This window comes from Clinocottus analis, unplaced genomic scaffold, assembly GCF_023055335.1.
Source record: "Clinocottus analis isolate CAN_PGR_092001 unplaced genomic scaffold, fCliAna1.0.p SCAF_25, whole genome shotgun sequence".
Taxonomy (NCBI): Eukaryota; Metazoa; Chordata; class Actinopteri; order Perciformes; family Cottidae; genus Clinocottus; species Clinocottus analis.
In genome coordinates, this window is record NW_027175987.1 from 6729287 (window position 1) to 6754000 (window position 24714).

At 40.7% G+C, this 24714-nt stretch overlaps 1 protein-coding gene across 28 annotated transcripts in view; it reads right to left on the reverse strand.

Annotated features, from left to right (window-relative positions):
* The window catches only part of kif1aa (kinesin family member 1Aa), a 39622-nt gene extending 19314 nt beyond the window's left edge, over positions 1-20308 (reverse strand). For 17 of the 28 annotated variants that reach the window (XM_068591632.1, XM_068591651.1, XM_068591650.1 and 14 more), the window contains exons 1-19: positions 19889-20308; positions 17946-18113; positions 9993-10066; positions 9216-9398; positions 9031-9096; positions 8694-8872; positions 8057-8168; positions 7700-7777; positions 7466-7531; positions 7357-7374; positions 7164-7242; positions 7001-7079; positions 6649-6791; positions 5609-5647; positions 3919-4121; positions 3133-3212; positions 919-994; positions 221-300; positions 18-124 (exon numbers count right to left, since the gene is read on the reverse strand). In XM_068591632.1, coding sequence (XP_068447733.1) covers positions 18-124; positions 221-300; positions 919-994; positions 3133-3212; positions 3919-4121; positions 5609-5647; positions 6649-6791; positions 7001-7079; positions 7164-7242; positions 7357-7374; positions 7466-7531; positions 7700-7777; positions 8057-8168; positions 8694-8872; positions 9031-9096; positions 9216-9398; positions 9993-10066; positions 17946-18051 — 1768 coding nt within the window. In that variant the 5' untranslated portion in view covers positions 18052-18113; positions 19889-20308. The remainder of the gene's footprint in view (positions 1-17; positions 125-220; positions 301-918; positions 995-3132; positions 3213-3918; positions 4122-5608; positions 5648-6648; positions 6792-7000; positions 7080-7163; positions 7243-7356; positions 7375-7465; positions 7532-7699; positions 7778-8056; positions 8169-8693; positions 8873-9030; positions 9097-9215; positions 9399-9992; positions 10067-17945; positions 18114-19888) is intronic. The other 11 variants (XM_068591656.1, XM_068591657.1, XM_068591655.1 and 8 more) reach the window with 2 other exon arrangements.
* Between the last annotated feature and the right edge of the window lie 4406 nt (positions 20309-24714).

Genomic DNA, 24714 nt, shown 5'->3' on the forward strand with positions numbered 1-24714 from the left:
CAATAAACGTAGCTCACTTTCTCTTGTTGGTCCAGTAGAACTGGTGAAGGTGCAGTGCTCATCCTTGATGAAGTGGCCGCTGAGGACTATGTCCTGACGACTGCTGGCGTCTACACGACCGACCCTAAAAAAAGAAATGAGACGATATGTTGTCACAGCTGTTAAATATGGTCCTAGTTTTATATTTTATATATATACATATATATTATCAACATCTAACCTGGTCATCCCATCTTTAATGTAGTACAGCAAACACTCAGACATCAGAGGATCCTCGTTGAGATTCACCAGATGAGGTGTCTGATGCAGAACAAGGAATAATTTACTTACTGTATGAATGTGGTCAGTCATAACAATAAATCAATCAATTATTCATTATCCATATGATATTTACTGTATATCATAATCATACAATGCACACCAGAGAGCTGAAAAGCAAATAGTTAAAGCCATGCAGTCAAATTCACTCCCCACAGCTTCACCGCATAAGTGTTCAGTGCTTAGACTGATGTTTTAGGGCTGCAGGAAAACAGCCATCACTGAAATGGGGGCACTGCCCCCATGTTTACACCCATTGCGGCTTTTGGCGCTGCGAGGAAGTGTTTGAAGTGTCTAATGAAGTAGATTTCAAATAACACTTAAAGAAAAAAAAAGGAAACCCTCGACCGATGTGCCTCGACGAGGCTCCTGTTGAAGGAAGACTTCAGAGCACTCAAGAGAGGGAGGCAGCTTTAAACACTTCACAGCTACAAACCTCGTTGGGGGAAAACAGCCCTACTGTGTCGATAAACACAGCCTGGGGCATTCTAGGGCTATCAGAGGGCTTTGGGGTAAATAAACAAGCATTTTAGTGAATTATTTAAATGGTAAGTTTTAGATCACAGAGAAGAGTTTTGCAGATGACTCGTGTCTTCTTACCTTCTTGGGAGAGAACACACCGACTGTCCCGCCATCTTCTCGCATTGCTACACCCATTTCTGCCAGCAAAGCCTCTCTGCGGACGAATACAAGCATCGGTAAACCAAGCGGCTGCAGGATTTATTTTCTTTTAAGATGCCTCACACAACAATATAGTTTACATGCTCCACAGTGCAAAGTGCAAAGTGATTCATGTTTTTGTAAACGCGCATACTGCACAAACAACCTCATTGTTTCTTATTTGATAAATACTCAAATAGTAACAACATTTGGTCAAGAGGTAAAACTATACACGGTAGTCTTCAAACCTGCTTTACTTTTGCACCAACTAGTTCATGCAAGTTATGGAGTCATTTTAAAATTATAATATAATTTTATTGACAAGAAAAACAGGATTATTAACTTTGTTTTAGATTAGAATATATTATATTGCGCGAGTATATTAGGTTGTTAGCCTGTTGTCTCTGTGTGCATGAATTAGTGCCTTTTTTCACAAGACAATAAAGATGTGTACATATTAGGGCTGGCCAAAGTTGAAAAAATGTAACTGATTAATCGCATGATTTTTCTGTGATTAACTGTAATTAATAGCATTATGCGCCATATTCCCTCGCTGATTAGTGAGAAGATCTCTTACTGATCAGCGCTATGGCTTTGCGCATGTGTGATTCATTTTCAATTTGGATGCAGAGACTCTGCAACGTGAGGCTCCTGTGTGACTGATCCGTGAAACCGTCTGTGAGCCGCAAAAGCGCATAAAAAAATATGCGCTTTCACGTCAGCCTGTTGGCAACACTGCCTGTCGGCGCGCGCGCACATACGTAAATCGCCAAAGTAAAAGCAGTGACGTTTTATTGCATTTATGGCGTGCATCTTATTTATTATTTTATTTTTGATTTACCTCACGTGGGCCAAACTGGGAGAGCCCACAGGCCGTAAGTTGCCCAGGTCTGAACTACGCCGTCTGTGAGAGATTTAAAGTGCAGCGCAAAATATACGCAGTGTTTCCCCTACCATTATAATAGGGGGGCGGGGCGCCCCCTTGAAGTAACCCCCCCCTTGTAATTTTCTCTATACCGCCAGATCACAATACGTCATTTATGGTTCTCTTTCCTATAGAACAGCTTCACACCTTGTTCTGTTGTTAAACAAACTAAACGGCCGTATTTCATTGACGGGATCTACACGACAGCTTGTCATTTCTGTCTCTACGTGGTCGCGCGTAAACACTTCTCCTCTGCGCTGCTCTCTGTATCGCGCACGGCGTTGTTCCGCCCCGATGCGCAGAGACACGTGAGCACACACCGGTGAGCGCTGAGCACCCAGCAGCGGGCAGAGAGCTAAGAAAAATATGTCGCATAAAAAAGCAGACAACTGTATCTGTGTTTTAAACGCTCCCCGGTGGAAGATTGCAAGAGTAGCCCTCCTGCAAGGAGCACCGGAGCAGCTCTGAACCCAGAGCAGCTCTCCTGCTCCAAGTGAAACGAGCCAAAGCGCTCGTGTCTCTTACTAACAATGAGCTGCTGGCTTCACACATTACAAAGTACAGGGACATCAAACTAAGTCATTAATAAATACATGGAGAAATGCCTTTACTTTCAGGTAAATGTTTACGGTTAACAGATTACGTTGCGCATGCGCGACTCGGCGATTTTTGGCGTTTTGCCAAAAGCCAGTCTCCGCAAAGTCTCTGTGAAATCGTCTTTTCTGCTTTTCCGTCTCTCAAAACCGTAAAAAGATCTCATCAGAGTGAATTGAGAGCAGCTGTATGAAGTCAACAACCGCGTTTTAAAAATATGTGTAGAGGAAAGCAGCTCAGTGCAGCACTAATACTGATACAACCTGATGCTCACACATCTGCAGTCTCATTCTGTTTTGTTCTGCAATTTGCTTTTAGTTTTCCACGATAAGCTATTTAGTAGTAACTACATATTATTTATTTTTTGCACAGATAGAACTTTATTTTTATTGTTTTAAGTGATTGAAATTTTGTTTTCTTTTTTTGTGGTCTGACAGGTCAATTTGGTTAAATTGAAAGTTATTGTTATTGTTCTTTATTCTGTTATTCATAAAGGCACAGATGGAGTCACAAAAGGATGTTATTTACAGCAAAGTAATGCTTTTGGTGTTTGTGTCATTGTCGGTGTCGTCGAGGTCCCCGACCGCTCCCTGAAGCTGTAAACCTAGGGGAAACACTGATACAGTGTAGCTCACCTTTCCATTCTAATGGCTTCCGTTCGGCGAAGTTTCTCTTCCCAAGTCTCATTAAGTTCAGCAATGATTTTCTCTGTTTCCTGAGATTTAAAAAGACAGTGGTAATTAATACACGGCGAGTGATCTATATTTTCTTTTTGCCAACAAATCCCATGAAAAGACCAAACAATGGAAAGACCAAACATTTAATTGACGCACTAACAAATATTGTGTGGTGTATTCAAAGCCTGATATGTCGTCTCCCTCTGTTTCTCAAAGCTCCAGTGCTGTCCAAAAACTATTAAAAGCACATCAACGAGCCACTGGTTAAGATGAACGTGGGCATTGTAGTTTATTTTGAGTTATGGTTTTGCCGGCATAAATACTCACTCGAGCGCCAGATCCATGACTGAAAATAGTCCTCAACAAATGCAAAATTTAATCCTGTTTGCATCAACCTGAAAACTGCAGGGTGCAACTGCTTTTTGATCGTCTCCTGTCATCCCTCTAAATACTCAACGATTGATCATTTAAGTAGAAAGTAATGGGCTAAACAGACAATATTGATGAACAGACTAATCCATTGTTAGATTTGGCCCTCTCATGAGATTTGCCAGCAATAGCAAAACTATATACTTAACTGCTGAAAAGGTAAAATGCTTAAAGAGCACACTGACGATTTATCTGCATATGATCTCACAATACGCAACTTTGGGCATGTCCAATATGTACATGCAGTAAATTTACACTGTGTCAATGCGGAGTGTGCTTACAGATGCACTAAACAGCATATCAACAAGTGCTCACCTTCAGCCTCTCAATGGCCTCTTCGCTGCCCGGGCTAAACATGATGCGGTCATGAAGACTGGCGATGGATCCAACACGGCTGGACAAGGCTGAGAGAGACGGAGAGGGACTCATCCCCGTCATGGCATTGGTCACTGTGGAGAGATCATCTCTTTGATTCACAGCTTGGCCTTTATTGTTATTGTTCTTGAAATCGGATAGGTCTGTCAGGGGTGTGGGTGTGTACAGGAAGTGGGGTCGGAGCAATCGATAACAGGGGGAGTAAAGAAAAGGAGAAATGCAAACAAATAAGGGGGAGAAGAGAAGAGAGAATAGAAGAAAAGAAAGAAGATATGTGGCTTGAAACAAATCTAACTCACAGAGAAAAATTTCATCTACTGGTAAACAATCGAGGGCAGCGACAGCAGCAATAAGCCCGCACAGAGAAGACCAACTTAAAAGATACAAACAGGCGGCGATCAAGCCAGGATCAAAGAAAATGCAGCTATGATAGAAAAACTTCAAGCAGAGCATCATATGCAGGAACATTCACAAACAAGAAAATATATTTTTTTAATTGTCAGATTCGTTGGCATGTTCGTCTGCCATTTCTGAAATAAAACCTGGAATGAGAGATGGATTCTCCTGCTCATTTCCAATCTACGAAAACAAAATGAGTCATCATGTAGGGAAAATTAAAAATATATTATAAGCTCATTTGTGCAGAAACTTAATGACTCATTTGTAATCAGGTCATTTCCTGCAGAGAAAATCAGGAAGCCTGAACTCTCAATCAGGATTATTACCTAAAAGCAGCAAGATGCATCTAATGCTCAGTACGCTTCTCTAAAATTAGAAACAACAAACTAGTTACTGAAAGCAGGAATACATTTCTGTCATTTTTTCTATTCATCAAAATAGTCTCTCAACAACGTTGATGTTTTCTGTTGAGCGTTTTACTCAGGGATTTCGAAGGCCTAGTATATAATAAAAAATACAATATCAACTCTGCAGCTGCTGCTATGGCAACTACAGAGTAATAAATTGGGAAAGTGTATCGCACCCATCCATCTGGACACGTTGTTGGCCGCCAAGATGGATTGCATAATATTGCCTTTGCAGTGCAGTTAATGAAGTCATGGGTTATAGAAAGAAAAAATGTATAAAAAAGAGATGACTTCATCAAAAGATGCCATATTATAAAAGTGATTGTATTCTCTGTGGCATCACCAATGGCTGCCAACAGGGGGCAACAAAGTCAGATGGACCCTTCCAGGGCAATGGGAATTGAGGGAAATCATAGGTCGGGATGAAACACATCTCACTATGGTCCATAATTGTCCATATTCTGTTGCTCTGCTTTGTTGCTTCATGCAATATTAAGCTTTGTACTGCTAATGCCACAGCTACAAAGCCATACACAGATCTCTGCAGCACCATGGCACGGCCCATTCGGCCCATTAGGTACTGAAGATGGGAGCCAAAATGACAAAGCTTGAAAAACAACAGCAATCCCCCACAGACTGCTTGTATGGCATTAGCGATTGTATTTTATTCATTGACACTCGTCTAAAACATTCTGATCAACGCTTTGTGATATTGTGGTGCTGCAAAGAACACAGGATACTAAAAAAGCTACTTTTTACTGTCACATTAAGCACCGGTGATGCTAAGCTGCTGCAAGAGCAAAAGCAATAGCCAGAAAACGCACATTTCAAACCCTCTATGTCTTCACCAGACACTCGATAAGCTGGGAGAATAGAGAGAGTTACACAGAGAGAGAGAGAAAGAGAGAGAGAGAGAGAGAGAGAGAGAGAGAGAGAGAGAGAGAGAGAGAGAGAGAGAGAGAGAGAGAGAGAGAGAGTGGAACACCTTGAGATGAAATGTTCATGGACTCAAACATCATTTTATACATTTTTGGTGACAAAGGTTGGTGATGTACAGAGACCCTGAGAGAAATACGATGATCTATTTTTAAGTTTGTTGTTGTCACACTTATTTTGTCCACAAGAAGCTGAAGTGCACTACTACCCCGTGTCCTAAAAAGGATTAAAAGCATTTGTGTTTTCTTTCTTTCTTTAATTTGACCATGCACTTTAAACACAATGTGCATATTGTATGTGTCAGCAAGTTATGCACAGTAAATTATATAGATTTCAGAAAATTTAAAAAATTGTCCAGGCTAACCCCCCCTCCCATCTGTTCGTAAGTCATAATCATATGTATTTCTCACTTGCTTCTCAAGGCTTCTATAAAAAATATGAAGACCACAATTGTCAATAAAGAAGCAGACAAGTCACATTCACTGGGATTTGAACAAAATAGCTAGATCTTACATTTAGAAACTCCACACCTTCATTATTATTGCATGATAATTTTAGCTAGCTTGACATGCTAGCTCCAGAATGTAATGCTTGAAACCCTATCCACACAGTTTCCCACCCTGCCTGTTTTTTTGACACAGCATCAAGGCGTGAACTGCGCTGCAACCCCAACTGCAGTCTAAAGAGAACCAGTTGCTGTTCATCTGTATTCACGTCGTCTTCCCATCGATTTTGCTGCACTGGCTCCTAATTTATTTCATGTTCTATCAGCACACACAATGGAAGTGTTGTGTAAAAGTGTAGTGAAGTTAGCCGTGTGAGCTGACGTGAGACTGATAGTGTGTCATTGAGAATAAAAAAACACGTTTAAAATTGGAATCTAGAGATGGCGGTAATGCTCATGTGAACCAAACAGATGATTCCTTACTGTCAATGATGTCACCCAGGCCCTGAGAGCAAAGGAGGTCTTTCAGACGGGACACCTCCTCCTTTAGCTCACGCACCAACCGGTTGCTGGGATCCTCGTTGATCACGGCGTTGCAGCGGATCTGTTTGGCACGGTCTGCGTACCTGCGATCATGAGGGATGGGTTCATTGAGCATGTGACACAGGTGTGGGTTAAGACAGGATTCTGCAGCCTTGCACTGCAGGTGCAGCTCATGCGAGCCACTGAGGGAAAACGTGTATTACGCAACACGTTGGTCTCAATGTCCCCCAAAGCCACACTGAGCAGCTGAGAGGGATGAAGAAAAAGACACAGCAGAAAATGTGTTCTCTACCTGAGTGTGCTGAGGGTCTCATCGTAGTTGATGTCAGCTGGACTCAGGGCAGCTACCATCGCAGTACGAGAGTTCCCACCTGACAGAATGAAGGCAAACATTTTGGTTTCAGTTTGTCAAGGACTAATGGATCACTGGGAGCAAAAAAATGTTGTGCTCGTACCCAAGTTTTCTCTCAGTAACCAGGTCAAAACTGAATCTCTGTAGGGGATGTGATTTTCCACCTTCTTCTTCTTTTTATTCTGTGTATCAAATTAAAACACCAAATTAAAAGAAATCAATGTGTTTGTAGGCATTTGGGTGAAGAAAAAACAAGAAATAAATGAATAACAATTTAAAAAAGTCAAACAAATTACCTTATTCAACCCAGAGTCCTGAAATGAAGTAGACAGTAAAATGTAAATGTGTATCCTTCATAATATTTGCTTTATCTCACGATATACTGCATGCAGATATGATACGTACCACTTCGGCCAAAGCTGAGATGACTTTCCCCAGTGTAGTCAAAGATTTGTTGATGTTTGCTCCTTCCTGTGATCGAGCAGACAAATGGTATTAAAGTAAACATTGATTCACTGTTGTAATAATAATTCACATATTATTATTATTATTATTATTATTAAAGGCATATTCTGACCGGAAATGTGTTTTCATATCTGTGTTTAATTATCCAAAATGCATTTGAGGGAAACATTTCACCTTAAGACGAGTCCCTTTGGCTCCAGTAGAGTCTGCCCTCTCGCTGCCAGCCAAATCCACCAAACTTATCTTGCTGACCTGCGACAGACCATCCAACAAATGGACTATGTTCCATAAACAACATATTAGCTGACGACAAAAAACGACCCCTAAAGTGATTCATCTTTTTTCAGGACACGGGTCTCATTAAAAAAACATCCGCACAACATAACCTTATGATTACAGTACGACCTTCAAGCTGTCATTGATTTCCAATTCACGACAAGATTTAAATCAGTGTCATCGATCAGCTCATTGATAAGCAGTGGCAGCGCCTCAATAGTAAATACATGCAGTCAGGATGGGATAAAACTCGACCTTCTCGGAGGTGTTTTCAGTATCGGCATCGTGGCGTTTCTGGGTGAATATGATGTTGAAGACGGCATGCGAGCGGCTGCTCGTCTCATTCATGTTGGTGGCAGCCACAGTCCTGTGGACACAAGGAAGACGCTCACATCAGCTGTTGGTTTCCTCCACTTTTGTCCAACAAGGAAAATTAGTCTCTTACTATCGCAGAGCAAATTACTAGTCCTGCTATTTCTACTCTTGGTCCAACAACATTAGTAATCAGGATTTAAAGTGCAAATAGATAGAACATACAAATTTAGTTGAACCTCAATGTACATTATAAAGAGCTTTAGCTTTTCATTGTTAGCACAGCTGCAATCTCTCATCTCCTCTACTTCATCAGAAATGTCTTAAATGTATTTGTGATTCATGCCTTAAAAGGAAAGTTCATCTCCATTCAAAAACAGATTTCTGCTCCTACCTGTAATGCTTTTTAGGACTAGATTTTTTTAGGTGTGAGTTGCAGAGTGTAGGAGATATCGTTCGAAGCGATGTCTGCCATGTCGCCAATATAATAGGACTATATGTATTCTCAATTTTGGGGTGAACAGAACCATATATGGTATATTTTACCATATTACCATATTAAGAAGAACAGCTATATCACCTGGCCTTGTTGCCGGAGTCCATCAGGTCCTGGATGTCATTGTAAGAGGTGACAGCCAACTTAGACAGGTCCTCCACATAAGGTCCCATGAGAGGATGTTCTCGAACGCGCAGGTTCCCTTTGTTTTTGGGGTTCAGTAAATCCCTCACACGTTCACAGTAGATTTCCATGTAGCTTACCTGTTGAGAAACATTATATTACCCATATTAACTGCATGAGTGTCTATATGCCCAGGGATTGCAGACGGAAACAAGCTCGAACGATAAATCTCCTCTGTTAGTTAGTGTGAGAATAATGATGAACATCATGACATCATGGTTGTGAATTTCAGGCTCACCTCTACAGAATAAGACATGCTGTTGCCTGCATTGTCATTGAACTTGGTGAAAAGATCTTCACACAGCTGGAAGAAGAACAAATTATGAACGTTACTTGCACAATTGTCACATCTTAGACGTTCAAACTCATCTCTCCTTTAAATGTATCATCAGCACTGGTCCATTAATCACAGTAAGTCTGTACCAGAGGAATGATCCCTTGTTGATCCTTGACATCCTGTTTCCCCATCATGGTGTAGGACTTGCCAGAGCCCGTCTGGCCGTAAGCAAAGATGCAGACGTTGTATCCCTCAAAGGCGTGCAGCAACATTTCCTCTCCGATGTCTTTGTACACTTGCACCTGAGAGGCATAATTGATGTCCTCTGGCTGCAGACAGAAATCAATAATCAGCCACTTAAATATTAAACTTTCTCATAAAACTGACAAACAATGAAGTTAGGGCTGGGCAATAAGTTAATATGACCATTTATCATCTTTCAGTGGAATCGTATTGTGATGAAATCAAATATAAAGTTGTGTAAACCTTGAATAACAAGCACAGATTTCAAATTATGTTAAAACAGACTATTGTCTTAATCTGATGAAAACTGTATTTTCATGGAAACAGTGAATTACTTTTTTTTTTCTCTTTATAATTTTATAAAGAGACTGATTGTTAGGTTCAATTTGCACAAAAGTTCTTAATTAAGTGATAAAATACTAAGCAAAATTGTATTTGTCAAGTATTTAATTCACAAGAATATAAAAGGCTTTACAATGTGGTTATTTAATACTGACTATTTAATAATTTAGCTACCAGAAAATGAGCTACATGGTTAGATGTATAAATATATTCTAATCCAAATATAAAATATATTGGATTGGGGCCACATACATAAAGCGGTCCACAGTGATGCACATGTGTGTCTTTGTCAGGGTGTCAGTACTACATTCACGCTGTGGGGGTGCACAGAGAGTTACCGAGGTGTGGGACCAGTAGGAGTAATCAAAGTTGAAGCTCTTGTTGTCTTTGGTCTGCTTGGGGTTGACGATGGCTGAAAGACAAGGAACACGAGTCAAGGGGAGGGCGAGAGCCGGCCAACGTGAAACCGTATCTGAGCTGTGTCGTGTTGTGCTAATAGAACCAGGAAGGCCTGAGTCGCCTCCTCTTTCTGAATCAACAGTCACAGGTAGTGTTTGGGCCTCTGCACGACAGAAGCAGATGTTGGGGGACAAGAAACCGTGCAGGAGTTTTTGAAAAAGAACACTGAACTCTGAGAAAAAAAAGTTTTTACTTGATCAGTCTTGTTGACCACACTGAGAACAGACACTGGTGGTAAAGAGGGGAAACATTTAAGTTAATAGATATTACAAAACACACAAGTCCCAAGTTTATAACTTACATGGAGAAAGTTATTTAAGTTTTCTGAAAATATACATTTACAATAGCAAATGACGCAATATCATATTATTAAATATGTGCCATAGTGCATCCATTTCTAAGGCAGAAATCTGAACATTGGATAAAGCCAGGTTCATGATACATCTTCAGTGATGCTGTTCCACTGGCCTGCTGGTGGCTGTGTGAGGCTGCAACACTAATTACAAACCTAAACACAAACTTGTTGGATAAAAAAATTAACTATTTTGCTGTGCCTTTTTCAAATCCCTCCCCTCTGGTAGGATTTTAGGTGAAGGACTATCTCGCTTCAGAACAACACACTGCTGTTCCATACTTGAACTCAGACGCACAAACGTCTATACAAGTACAAAGGAACAAGCAATATAAAACAAATGTACTGAGGAAAATTCCCCATCAACTGTGTTGACATGGCAATAAAGTATTGAACTATATTCTTACTTGCTCTTGTCAAATGTAGAGTTTGGGCTGATGGAGGTGTCAGATTAGAAGGCCAAATCGTTACCTCGCAGAGGCCATTTTAGGACAGCTCAGACTAGTCAGGCTCAGCTCATCTTTCTATGGCGTCGGTGTGAAACAAGCGTCAGCCCTGAGCGGCACTTTCTCGGGCTTTGTGAGCTTTCAGAAAGATTCTACCTTAGTGGATCTGGTAATATAAATTTATTCCAGACTGTCAGATGACTTAATTTGAAGTATTAGTCTAGTAAGTCACAGGTTGGTCTGTTGAGCACAAATCAAAATGAGTCTTTCTACTCCGACAGGAAAATATAATTTTCCCATTCAGCATCAATTAATAACCAATATTATTCTAATTGTCATATTCTGGTGTGGGTGATTTGCATCCCAGTGTCAGTGAGGACCACCAACGCTCCATCATGATGACACACATCTTTATCTGGTTCACTTCATCTGTTAGTTATGTTATCATGAATCCGACAAAACAATGCCTGAAATGTCTGAAAGTGAACAGACATAGACTTTTTGATCTATTAATGATGTATATTTCATCACTTCTTTCTTTTCCTGATGTTTAAATTCAGCAATGAAAGTTTTGCAGGAAAGTGCTTTTAGAAACAAATAAAGCATGTGTGATGGGGTGCTGGAGCCTACTGTGTGTTTATTTTCATGACTTAGAGACCTTTTAGAAATACGCATTGTGTACTTAAAAAGGCAAAATATCAGATAAATGAATGTTGATTTATTGTTTGTTAGCTGTCAAACACAAGTACTGGAATCAAATATTGAAATGAATATGAATACTCCATCACATGGTCTTGTGCTCTCACAAGAACAATATATCTGATGTGGTCTAGGCACGCCAGCTATGAAAATGCTTCCTCCGTGCTCCCGGAGCTCCGGGCACCATTTTCTCCGCTAATGCACGTGGTCAATAATAGAGGAAGCGGCCCGGGGCACGGTCCACTCTCAAGTCAGTGTACACACGCTTATTTCCTTTCTAAACAGCGCCTGTGTGTCCAGACGTGATATATGGGCCAGTGTGGCTGACGTGGGTTTCCGGTTTCGGGCTCGTGACGAAAAGACGAGGCCTGGTGTACCAGGGATGACGTGGCCGTGTTCTCTAGAAGACTTATCTGAGTTCAGCGCTCGCAATCATCAGGAAATCAATGAGGTCTGCTGCTAAACGAAGCCACAGAATCCATTTCATTAATTAGCGAGAAATAATTTCCGAACTGCTCATTTCCTCTGCTGTGCACTGTGCACTACCACAAATTGTCCCTGCAATCACGACATCAGAGGCATCATGATGACATTACTAGATATGCCAGTTAAACCGAAATATCTACTTACAACTGAAGGGACAGCCAACATTAATCAAGCAATGGCAATCAATCCCTCCACTCATATTTGCATTTGAGTTTCAGTGATTTACTACCTGTTCCAGTAAAGCCAGATGTATTCTGGAAGTAAGCTTTGGCCGTGTAGTTGTTTAAATTGAACAATAAAAAGTGTCCTTAAATAAAACCATATTTAACAGAGGCTTTGCACCTGTCCTCACTAGCCACTCTTCTAAGAAAATGTAGATTCTGTGCAGTAGTGATGCAGGTGAGACACTGAAACAAAGGGGTCTCAGCGAATCACAGTGCACCTTGCTTAAAATATCTTGTATTTAGAATTAGCAGCCAGTGGTGTTGCAGTTTACTTCCATGTTTGTACAAGATGTCATCAGTTTATTATTTTATTCTATCAAGACTCATGTGTTGCATTGTCGTATATGGCATATCAATTCTTCAGATAAGGTCACAAAAAAAGTGTTTTGTGACTACGTTCTAGTGAGTTCATCCTTGAGTCCAAGTTGCAATTCTGAACAAACTCCCTTCAGGTGTCGGTGAAAAACAACTCGTTGACGAGGACGGACCGGACAGGTGCTCTGGTCCTAGGCCATGATTTCACTGCGAGAGACACTGCATATATTTCATTAATGACATGCAGCATGAACACACACTGGCCCATCATTGATGAAAAAATTACATTTGAAAGGCCCTTTGTAAAAAAAAAAAAAAGCCTCTGTAGACATATTTATCTATACATCCATTACAGCCTGACAATCAATTCAGGTCGGAGAAGGTCTCAAGCAGCAACGGGGTGAAAACGTGAAAGAAACATTGGTTTTCCTGGTAAATCACACTGACCCTGTTTAATGAAAAGTGGATTCTACAACAAAAGAAAGCCATCAAATAAATTTAGTTATTATAGTTTGTGTCCTCATGTGATTACTTTATCAAACCTCGAAATTTAAAGCAAGAAGAAAGATCTGATTTTACCCAGAAGCAGGGCCTATATATTCCAACATCCTCTCTTTGCTTACTCATCCCTGATTGTAGTATGATTCATCCAAGACGATCCCCCCCACACACACACCATACTCTTCCGATAAGGTAATTACTTTAGAGTGGCAGAGATTGGTAGAGCGTAGGAGTGTTACCGTGAGACATGGGGCCGGCCTGCCTCTTTTAATTGCGCTTGGTAGCTTTGGTGACGTTCTCAGCGGTCACCGCTTGCGTGTCAGCGTGATCTCCACCTGAGGCCAGTTTTAGCAGCACTTTAAGCACGAAGAGCACGTCTCCAATCTTCATCACGCTCCCCTTTACTGGCCGTCTTCTCTTTTCATGATGGAAACGCTTTTTAATCAGGAGGAGTTGAGTTTATAGACGACGCCAGGTCTGGAAGGCATGTCATGAGTTGGGAGGAGGGTCTAAATAATTAGATGGGACACAACAGCAAATCATTTCTCTTTTGGCGGTGTCCTCACACACAGGAGGTCAGGAGTCTATGCACGTACCAACAGTATGTACACTTTTATCAGCATCATACCGACGCTACTGCTTTTCGTGCCTAATTTTTCTCTCTCTCTCAGTGATGTGATTTGTGCGCTGTAAAAATAAGTAGCAACAATTCATAAAAGCTAGAACAACTTCCCAAATTTTTTTTTTTAATGCCTAAAATATGATCAATCCAAAAGATTCCTCCATCATTAGACCATTTGAAACAAAAGGAAACATGCGCTATTATTTGTGACAAGTATCTTGCAGTCTGTTCTATAGTGAATTATTGACAGCATTGTCAATAATTGTTAGCTGTCAATTTATTGAAAGTTATTTTATTCCACCATGGCGTGGTGCATGGCTGCAACTAACATTTATTTTAATTATCAAATAATCTGCCAATTATTTCTTTGATTGATCATTTGTTTGGTTTGTAAAATGTCACAATCACAATTTTCCACAACCGATGTTGACATGTTGAAGACATGTCATACAAAACCCCAAACTATCGATTTTAATAATTTAAAAAAAATAAAAACCTTTTATGTTGAGGATATTTTTTGCTTCGAAATGACTTTGTACCTCCATGTTGTTTTGTACATGACAATGCAAGAATTGTGCAACTTAAATATTTTTACATTTATACTTTCAAATATACGTATGTTTCTTTGAAGATATGACAGTGTTGGAAGAAAAAAATTATTCACGCCTAATCATTTACAGTTTCACTGTTATATTCAGACTTCTCATCTTACTGTCTCTGTTTAATCTTACACACAAACTCAACATGTCTCCTGATAGCAGTGAGACTGGGGAATCGGTATGTTTCTAAGAACGTGCAGTTCCTTTGTTATCAAATGACCATTTTTCACAAACCGCTCTACGGGGCGAGGGGAAAGGTTCTAGATTAGGCCGAAGACGTCATGAGGGTTTCTGTTGGTGGGTCATGATGTGTATTTACGAGGTGGTTCTTTGAGAGATCTTCGAGCAGTCTTGGATATGCAATTTGTCTATCATGTTGTACTTCTGACTCTGCTCATTCCTTTCAACGAATAAATGTTCCTGTTTTAATGATTTTACTCCAAGGGGTTGAGTGAATTTTTCTAACAGATAGGGTTTCAGTGATTTTAATTCACCCCCTCCCTCAAAAGAAATCTAAATTTTGAAAATAAATATGAATTTATTATGTGTATGTATCCTCAATTAAATAGCGTATGATTAGTAAATTTGTATCTGTATTCGTTCATGTATTTTACTGTCATGTGTACAACAATTATAGAGAAGCAATCGCTTAAATCTCAGGCTCCATCCAACAAATGCTTATTCAAAAAATATTTTATAAAATAAAATACAGCAAAAGTTAAACATAAAATATTGTGTATATGCGAGCAGTATTTTGTAAAACTACACCACTGCTCATCTTTATCCTCGTCTGCTCTGGTTAAATTTGTGTTGTTATACAGCATATTTTCAGCATCTTATTATGTCTCATTCCATGTTTATCTTCTTAATTGTGACTGAGTGATGCTGGTCAGATCGTCATGGGTGAACTGGCCCAGTCAATAGGAGAGGAAATGTGGCTGCGTCAGCAGGTCTGTCTGAGGGGATGTGAACCCACTGACTGGAGGAGAGCCACGTAGATGCTACTATTTTCAGCAGCAGCACAGTCTGTTTGTAGTATGTTGTCTGCTGCTTTATGTTGGACTTTATGAAGCCTCAGGCACAAATTAAGAGGCATAGTCTCTGCCCCAAATAGCATTACAGAGCAGGGAACCTAATGCTCAAGAGGTAATAAAAATTCAAAAAAGCAACATGAATCCTCTCAGATTTCCCCCAAAATAAATGAAATATGTGTTTCTACATTCAAACACATATACACCACAACAACATACATTTTCAAAAGTACATCTGGATAGCTGTACAGAGATATTATGCATCTACTTTGCTGCAACATAGATGTAAGTCTCTATATGCACCCAACAGTCCTCTGAAGAGAGGCCCACTTTTCCTTCAGGATTGTCCCCTGCATCTTAATTAAGGCCAGTGTGGGAGGGAAGGATCTCTCAAACAACAAGATTACTGCTATTCTCCTGCTTTGTGGGAACTGGGGTATTGACCCACTCATGAGTGTCAGAGAGCACAAAGCAGAGAGGCGCACACACAAAAAAGAAACCCACTCCTTCTTCTTCTTCCTTTGCTCTGCTCAGACTACAAAAAAGACAAGGGGGCATTTATACCCTGCCTCTGTATACCCTTCAGACACTGCAACCAATGGGCTTTTTCATGACATCAGCCTGCTTACACCCTCCAGTCCACATCCAGAGCCATTGAATAGGTTTGGAAGAGAACAATCTGCTCTGCTGAAAGACGTGCAGACTCAATAAGAGCAAGCTGTGTGCGGGTCTGACCAGCAAGGCATTTTCTAGAGCGCTTGACATTATTGATAAACTCATTTATAGATATTAAGGTTAAATTGATGAAACGAAATCGTGACTTAGGCCTCTCTAAAACTTACTGTCTTTAAAGTGATCAATGTTGGGGGTTTGCTTATGTGTCAAAATGTCCGAGCAATGTTTCTTTTACATGTCACTAACTGCAATTTCGCAGTTTGTAGAAGTGATGTATATTCTGGGGAATCAAGCCCTTGAGCTCACTGAATACTGGATGCACGTCAGGAGGAAATCTTTTGCACATTCTTGTGGTACTTATATTAGATATCATAACTTTTTCTGATTTAACTGTAATTTGTAATAATAATAATTAAAACCTACATTCCTGAAAAACAAAAATACCAGAAGCTCAATATTTCCTATATTTTCATGAAAGAGTAATCTATCCTACATGTTCAACAATGTCTGTCTTCTCTCAGGAGGTCTTAAAACCAACACAATGGGTGAGTGAACATTGCAATGAATAAGCATGAAGTGAAGAACAAGCAAACACCATACGGATTATCATGGTAACATGCTTAATTAAAAGCAACATACACACCTTGTGTGATTAGAAAATCTGTAATTCACAGATTAGGTCAAAAAGGACTTTTTTTCAAGGACATTTCAGTGGTATCCACACTGCAACTACAGCTAAGTTTACACTTTAGTGGGTGACACTGCTGAGAGTAAAGTACTCGGAGAAAAAAAGTACGGAAAAAAGAAGATCTCTGCCAAGGCAACACAATGGAGTCACCCTCATGGTGTGAAATCCTGGAGGGACTTCATACAAACCAATATTTTTAGGTTTTATTTAAAGATTATAAGTGTTTAGTCGATCACAAAATGCAACAAATTGCACAGTTAAAACAAGTCGCCCCAAAAAAGCCACCCAGCTTGTCTAGTCACCCATGACATGGGGGAGATGGCTAAATTAGGACAAACGGTAAATATTTCAGGAAGCCTCATCCATTATTGACAAACGGCTTTACCTTCCTAAGCAGACTACATATCGAGTATCTTTCCAGTCTCCTCACTCTGCACCGGATAACCCGAAGAATGTGGTGTGCTAAACTATATACCTAAAGAAACACATAGAACAAATGGCCGCAAAAACAAATACAGTAGGTTTGTGCAGGAAACCTAATGTAGCGAGAGGCAAGTACACAAATGTGTATATGGGGTATTTCATGTTAACAAAGTAATGAGTTTTTTTTTTTAAATATATCTGCTATTATACATATTAAAGAGTTGAATTAGGGGCAGAATTGAAGAAGATTAATCTTGAAAATGTTGATGGGGAGCCATTTTTAAACGTGATTTAATCTAGCCAAATAAACACATAACAGTCTTTGCCCTAAATACATATCAGGTGAAATATGTCGGAGATAACGTCACCTCAAGCTTAACGCTCAATAGGCTTCCTGACGCGGTGATAATATTTAAATAACTGCTCTGCTCAGATTTGCCTCTTGATTAGACAATCTGGTGGTAAGCTCAAAAAGGTTGACATTTTCTGCATAGATGGATAAAAAACATCTTCAATATTATACATTTCCAGCTCATATTACATGTCTTGAACCCGGTCTGCTTGTTCACAGGAGATTTATACAGTCACTCATACGATCTATTTATCTTTTCAGTAAACCTCTCACGTTCAAAGGTCAAGGTCAGCGAGCGCTCAGAAATGCCTGAACCTTCACCTTCAGGGTTTAAAAAAGGACTTGGGATAAACGTAAGACAATAAAAACAAGAACACAGAATATACATTGTGAAGGTGAATCTTCTGGAGAGTACTTACTGGTAGTGTTTCCAGACATCTGAATGATGCACTTGCTATCTTTTCCAATCTCTCTTGAGTTGAAAGGGCGGACACGCACCGCCACCTTCACAGAGGCCCCTGCCATGATGCTGTCTTACTAGCACCTTAGGGTGCCTTCTATAGTGCCCAGGTGTGGGGCCCACAGGTCTAGAAGGAAGCAGAAAGTCAATCTCAATCAATACAATTCGAAGTTTTATCAGTTTGTGTGCAAATGACATACTGCAACAGACGTATGCTACCTTTTTGGCATGAAATGGAAGGCATTTTTATTCTTTTTTTTTACATTTGTGTTGTAAGTTGTAAGAACAGAACATGAGACCATATGGTTGACGTGACGAGCACAATTGAAGAGGGCCGGGCTGTGTTGCTGTAACATGAAAAGACCACGCATGGTCAGCTACAGCCAGAGGACATGGATAATAAAGCTCGCAGTAACAAAAGAAGTGCAGCAGCAGCTAAATGTCAGGCTATTTCTCTGGGTGACAATGGCTCTGAAACCAGCCACAAATCCAGCGTCTGGCTCTATTCAGCAGCTCGGCCTAATGAACAACTTGTCCCCTAAAAGACGTATTACGGACATGCAATCACTGGGGGAATTTAACGTGTGATGTCATCGTAAGTGTATCAGGAGCAACCGTGACTCATCATCTTCTGTGGCGATCAATTTACAATCACTTAATGTGTTTTTCAATAAGCTTTAACAGTCAGCAAAATGACAGAAGTAGCATTCACTGTCCAACTGTAAACACTATGAAGCTATCATAATGTATAGCTATCATTATATACTATTTATCAATAAGAAAGAATGCCATTGCTTTGACTTAATGTATGCCCCAGATTTGGGATGATGTTGGATGTCCCGATATGCTTTGTGACTTAGACGTCCGTCATTATGATTGAATGCTGTAATTTTGCTGTGTCACCCCGCTTCCTGGTACACCCTCCACAGCTGGCCCCGAAACACATTAATTTGTGAGACATATGCAAGTTAGCATTGGTACTGTTGGTAGACGTTAAAGGTGCAACCACACATACAATTAAGACGAGTTGGATTTGATAGATTTCACATCAAATTCAATATTGTTTTGATGTTTGACATGAAGGGAAGAAGATCCAGATGCTTGAAACATGTCTTATGTTCACCTATCTTTACAGACTATATGATGTGTTCAAAAATCATATTTTAAGCTCTGATGATTTAAAATCTGCCCCTCATCAACACCCATGTTCATAATCTTCTCATACAGATGCTCAGACCAATCAGCTGATGATGCAGCTCAGCTGGGCGGCCACCATCTTCCCGGCGACAAAGGCTACTGTAATAAACCATGCCGGTGTGTATGTCAGCACGACGACAGTGTAATACAATTTATCCTTATCTCTGATTAAAACAGATTTAATTGATGGCCTTCTTTTTTTCCTCTTTTTTTGCATGATAGTAAAGCCTTACACCTGAGGTCAAAGCTGGCTCGAGACTCATACTATATTGGACTAAGACGGATAATTGGTTTATGTGAAATACTTTCTTCATAAATACTTGCGTCATCTCGAGAGCTTCAGTTATCAGCTAACATCACTTAAATGAGCAGTTGTAGCCGACTAGCAACACACTGGATAGTGCCTTTTGCCCAATGACGGGGCATTTATTCATGTCGTCCTGCTCATAGAAATGAAATATATTATATTAAATAACATTAAAAGCTGTAAAACATCATGGTTGTATTGTGTTACAGAGCGACTTTAATGTAACGTTGTCTCCACATAGTATCTATCCGACATTGACATCCTCCTCAATGGCCGCACCCTATGCTCGTCTCTGCCCAGGAGATTTGACACTAAGTAAATAAAGGATGTCTCGTTGAACCTGCGTTATAGTAGCAAAAATGAAGAAAAAAAATCAAATAAAAAAAGGTGAACCTCACCTCCGCAGTGCCAATAACGTCGTGCTCTTGTGTCGATACCGCGTTTTGTCGTGCACGTCTGTTGTAATATCCAGCTCCGGAGCTGCTTCCACCTCCTCTGGTCTCCTCCAGGTCTGGCACTGCCCCTTGCTAACAGCCTCCCCTCTCCATGAAAACGGGAAGGGCTGAGGCTACCGCCGACGGTGTTTGTACCAGTCGACCCACCTCCTCCCCCCTCTCTCTCTCTCTCTCTCTCTCTCTCTCTCTCTCTCTCTCTCTCTCTCCCTCTCTCCCTCTCTCTCCGCCCTGCCCTGCCCTGCCTTGCCAGTGGGTAAGAAAAGGAAGGAGATACTGGTCGGGTTGCTCGGCCGTTTCTTCGCACTCCAAAGCGGTCAAAATGGCCCTATTGTCTGCCTTTGGTAAGGATGCTCGAGCTACACTGAGCCGGTGACATCACCGACGAGGGAGGTAACGGCATCAATGCAGTAGTGTGGAGAGAGAGAGAGAGAGAGAGAGAGAGAGAGAGAGAGAGAGAGAGAGAGAGAGAGAGAGAGGGGGGGGGGGTGAGAGGGGGGGAACGATGGGCAGCAAGATTAGTATCCCTCCTATAACATCTTTATATATTCAAAACGTCTGTGTTAATACATCTTACTTAAAGTTTAAAACAAAACAAACAGCAGATATAGTCATATAGCCGGGATATACAAGTTTGTTCTAAAGGGGTAAAACAGCGTAGTTTACTTCAAGGCTGTTTTTGAAAACAGTGGACAATTGGGAGCAAAAAAACGCACTTGTTATGAATCGTATTTAGTAGGTCAAGCCTGGGACATCAAGCTGAGGGGAGACAAATGAACTCAAAGCAGGTCTTTGCACCATGGAAACATGCCTGTTAGTGATGCTGATCTCAGAGTCTGGTAAATGGTACATGGTAAATACACAGTAGGTTTTTTTTTTCACAGAAGATATTTTGATGTGGCATACTAGGTAAAGTACAGGTGTTACTGATGACGATGGCTACGTCCCATTCATGGAATTCAGACATCTTTCATTTCATTATTTACAAAATGTGTGTATATATGGCCTAACATGTAGAATATCTAATGCAAAAAGTTTTATGTATTACATTTCCCCCACAAAAATGGAAGTATCAGAGTAATTCAAAAATGAGGGTTCATAAAAAAGAAAAATCATATCTACATACAATGGGAGCTCTTTATAGTCAGAGAAAAAAAGAATCCATGTTTGTCATGCAACCTGTGTAAATGTCAGACCTATAAAGGACCGAGTGTAAACAGACGGAGACGCAAAGCAACACCTCGACAGATGTTCTTGTAGCAAAGCTCTTAGACAATCAACTAGCCAATTGGAGAGATGAGAGGACCGGTCCTCACTGTCAACGTGTCCCTGTGCATGTGTGCGACCTAACCCACACTACGGGAACAGCAATAGGTCGGTGGCTGAAGAGGTTCACATCCATACATTTTCTTCTCACTCTCATCCATCTGAAGACATACAGTGGAAGAACTTTGTAGTGCAAAGCTGGATTCTGAATTGCAACATATATTCTTCCATTGTACACCAATTATGTTTTTGTTCTTTCTTTTGCAAGTATGAAGATAAAATGCAGAGTCCAATTGCACAAAGGAGGTTTAGCAGCAATAAAGGCCAGTGAACAGGAACTCTCTCTCTCTCTCGTGTAGAAGGATACTTTGGCCGCTCAAGTTTCAGCCTGAGTGAAACACAATGCAATTGTGTTTTGTGACCTTGCTCTTTGCTCAGCCCTACCATTCCTATTGCCTACTCTTTCTCTCTAGCTCCCTCCCTCTCGAACACATTTTCTTGACGTGCAAGATCTCTCTTGGGCCCCCCTCCCTTCTCCTCCACTTTTATCTGATGCAATTGCTTTATTTAATTCATTAGCATTAAGAGTTCACAGTCTAATGCGTGCACAGAAATATCATACCGTTTTGCAGCGTATAGCAAGGGTCGGTCAACACCATGCAGAAAAAGGTGATGGAGACGGATCAATAGATGTGCAGGAAACACAGCAGATAACAAAGGATGATGTCACTGCCATGAATCATGAGGCAACCTAGGTACACTTGTCCTCCCTGGTTTTAAAATTGGGCCAAGCTCAAGGCTTAGTTTTATATGGGAACGTAAAAAAAAGGAAGTGGCCTTTGATTATTTAGAAGTACCAGCGTCCACTACAGGAAAAAGCAGGAGGAGCGCTTGATATTGTTTCTGCCCAGCCTCCCGGCTCTGTTCTGCCATGTCTAAATGCAGTGGCACAGGAGCCTGAATAATTTATTGGGAGAGCGAGCTGTTGCCTTGAGCCTGGTGTGACAGAAATGTTTTCTTTGATAGACGCTCTTAGCGTGTGTCTGTCAAAGCCTGCAGAGCAAAATGCACAACCAAGTCCAAATAGATGTGGAAAACCAACAATTGAACTGCTTTTGATTATTTCTTACACTGGTCTGTATAAGATTAGCATATAGGATCATGCCAACCCTTTTTCAGCTGGAACAATTCTTGCAACATTGGTTTAAGTGAGTGAGTAAAGTATATCACTTTTATCGTCTTCTGACCACTCAAAGCACTTTATCATCATTCACCAATTCACCCCCATTCTCACACTGATGACAGGGGCTACCTGTCCATCAGAACTGATTAACATTCATACAACATTTACACATCGCAGGCACAACTACATGTAAGTTATCAACTGTTTGTTTTATTGAAAGCAGCACGGCCTCTGCACAACCCCACTTCTTGCACCGGTCCATGAAAAGGACACAATAATATGGGCAAGCAGAGCGAGGGTTTGAACCAACAATCCTCTGAGTGAAGGACGACCCAGCTCTACACTGAGCCTCAGATGCCCCAATGTATGTGCATGTGCGTGCGTGTGTGTATGTATGTATGTGTATGTATGTGTGTACGTATGTACTAGGTGTGTGTGTCTGTGTGTATGTATGTATGTATGTATGTATGTATGTATGTATGTATGTATGTATGTATTGTGATGTCTGTGTGTATGTATGTATGTATGTATGTATGTATGTATTGTGATGTCATAAGAGGAATGGTGATTAATGAAAGGTACATTCCCTCCCGGTGGTTGCAGCAGGGACTACAACCAGCGGGACATCGAGGGTAAAAAACTACAATTCCCACTCAGTGCAGGCAGGCCAAGGCTGCTGCACAGCTGAAAGGGATGAGGCTGATGACCCTGAAAGGAGCTGGTGCAGGGTGAACGAAGGACAGGAGCGCAGGAGAGGAAAAGGAGTTCTTACATTACATTAAAGACATTGAACCAGGAGAAAACTGAAGTACTTATGTTTGTTTTGTACAACAAGGTTTTGTTGGAGTTAAGTTTACCTTTTGTTAAGAAGAATGTGAATACAGACCTTTGAGTTAAAGAAACCATTGCATGTCTTCTTGATCTGTGTACCCACACCTCACAATCCCAACCTCTTAAGACATCACAGTGGTGGAGAATACCAAAGAGGGGTGAGAGCGAATGTCCATCAGTGATTTGACCATTTGTTTTGCACAATTGAGAACCCGTGACAACGCAATGGAGGAAATGCTACAGCTGCTGGCGCAAGGCACCAAGCTCCAGTTGGAGACAAACCGGGCCCTGGTGGAGGAGCAAAGAAAAGCCAACATGTTGAAGGAGGAACTCCAGCAACAGAGGAGTCAGCTTTAAAATGCAAGACCTCTGAACCGGGCAAGTGATTTTTTTTTTATCCCTAAAATGGGACCCACCGATGATCCAGAAGCCTATCTTCATGCGTTTGAAAATGCGGCAACCAGAGAAAAATAGCCAGAAGACCAGTTGGTTGGTATCTTTGCTGTCTGTTCCTGTCCGGTTAGTCACAGAAGGCTTTTCAAGATTAGGATAGCACAATAATCAATGACTTTGAGGCCCTTAAAGATGAAATATTAAGTAGAATAGGACTTACTAATTTTGGACTGCCCAACGTTTCTAAAATTGGGGCTTTTGGAATGACCAACCGGCACTGCAAACTTCCTTGTGAATGCCTGGCTAAAAGAACCTCTGAAGAATCCTATCTTTAGTCTTTTCCACTCCTCGATGGGCTCCAAGCAGGTGTGTATGGGCCAGTTGTAACACAGTAGGGCGAAAGGATTTTGGCACTAACAGCTGCTCTGTTACTTCCTCTTGCACTTATTTTTTCACATAAAATATACATCACACATATTGCACGTGAGTAAAGTGAGGTAGTGTTTGATGGCAGAACAAAACTGTTGAAGGATGTGTAAAATAACTGACATGTCTGACTGTGGCAGGGAAGAAACTGTTGAAGAAGTGTGTTCTGTGGGTTAATGATGCTGTCCCCTCCATTCCAGCGCAACCAGCCAAGAGGATGAGGACCATCCCGTGCCCACCAGCACAGATGGCGTAGTTTGCCTCCATCGACTTCTTCTGTGCTGGTGGGTTCAATAAGCTTCTCACACACAAGAAGCTGTTAGCAGCTGTTTCATCTGCTCAGAAATCAAAGAGGAGACTGACGGTTCAGGCTGAACGAGAAATAATCATTCTGAATGTTTTAAAGTATTTAATTTGTCACATATAATACAGTATGCTCATGTAACCTGTATGTAGAGTATTATACAGTTTATTTACTGAATGTCTTTCGAGATGTCTTTATATGAGAAACAATATCATAATATATTTGATAATTAAAAGTTTGTCTATCTTTTTGATTTCCATTTGACCCGAAGGCATTACTGTAATTACTGTTAAGTATTGATATTTGAAATGTTACATGTTGATATAAATAAAATGAATAGCCAATGCAGTGTAATTCTTCGCAATTGTA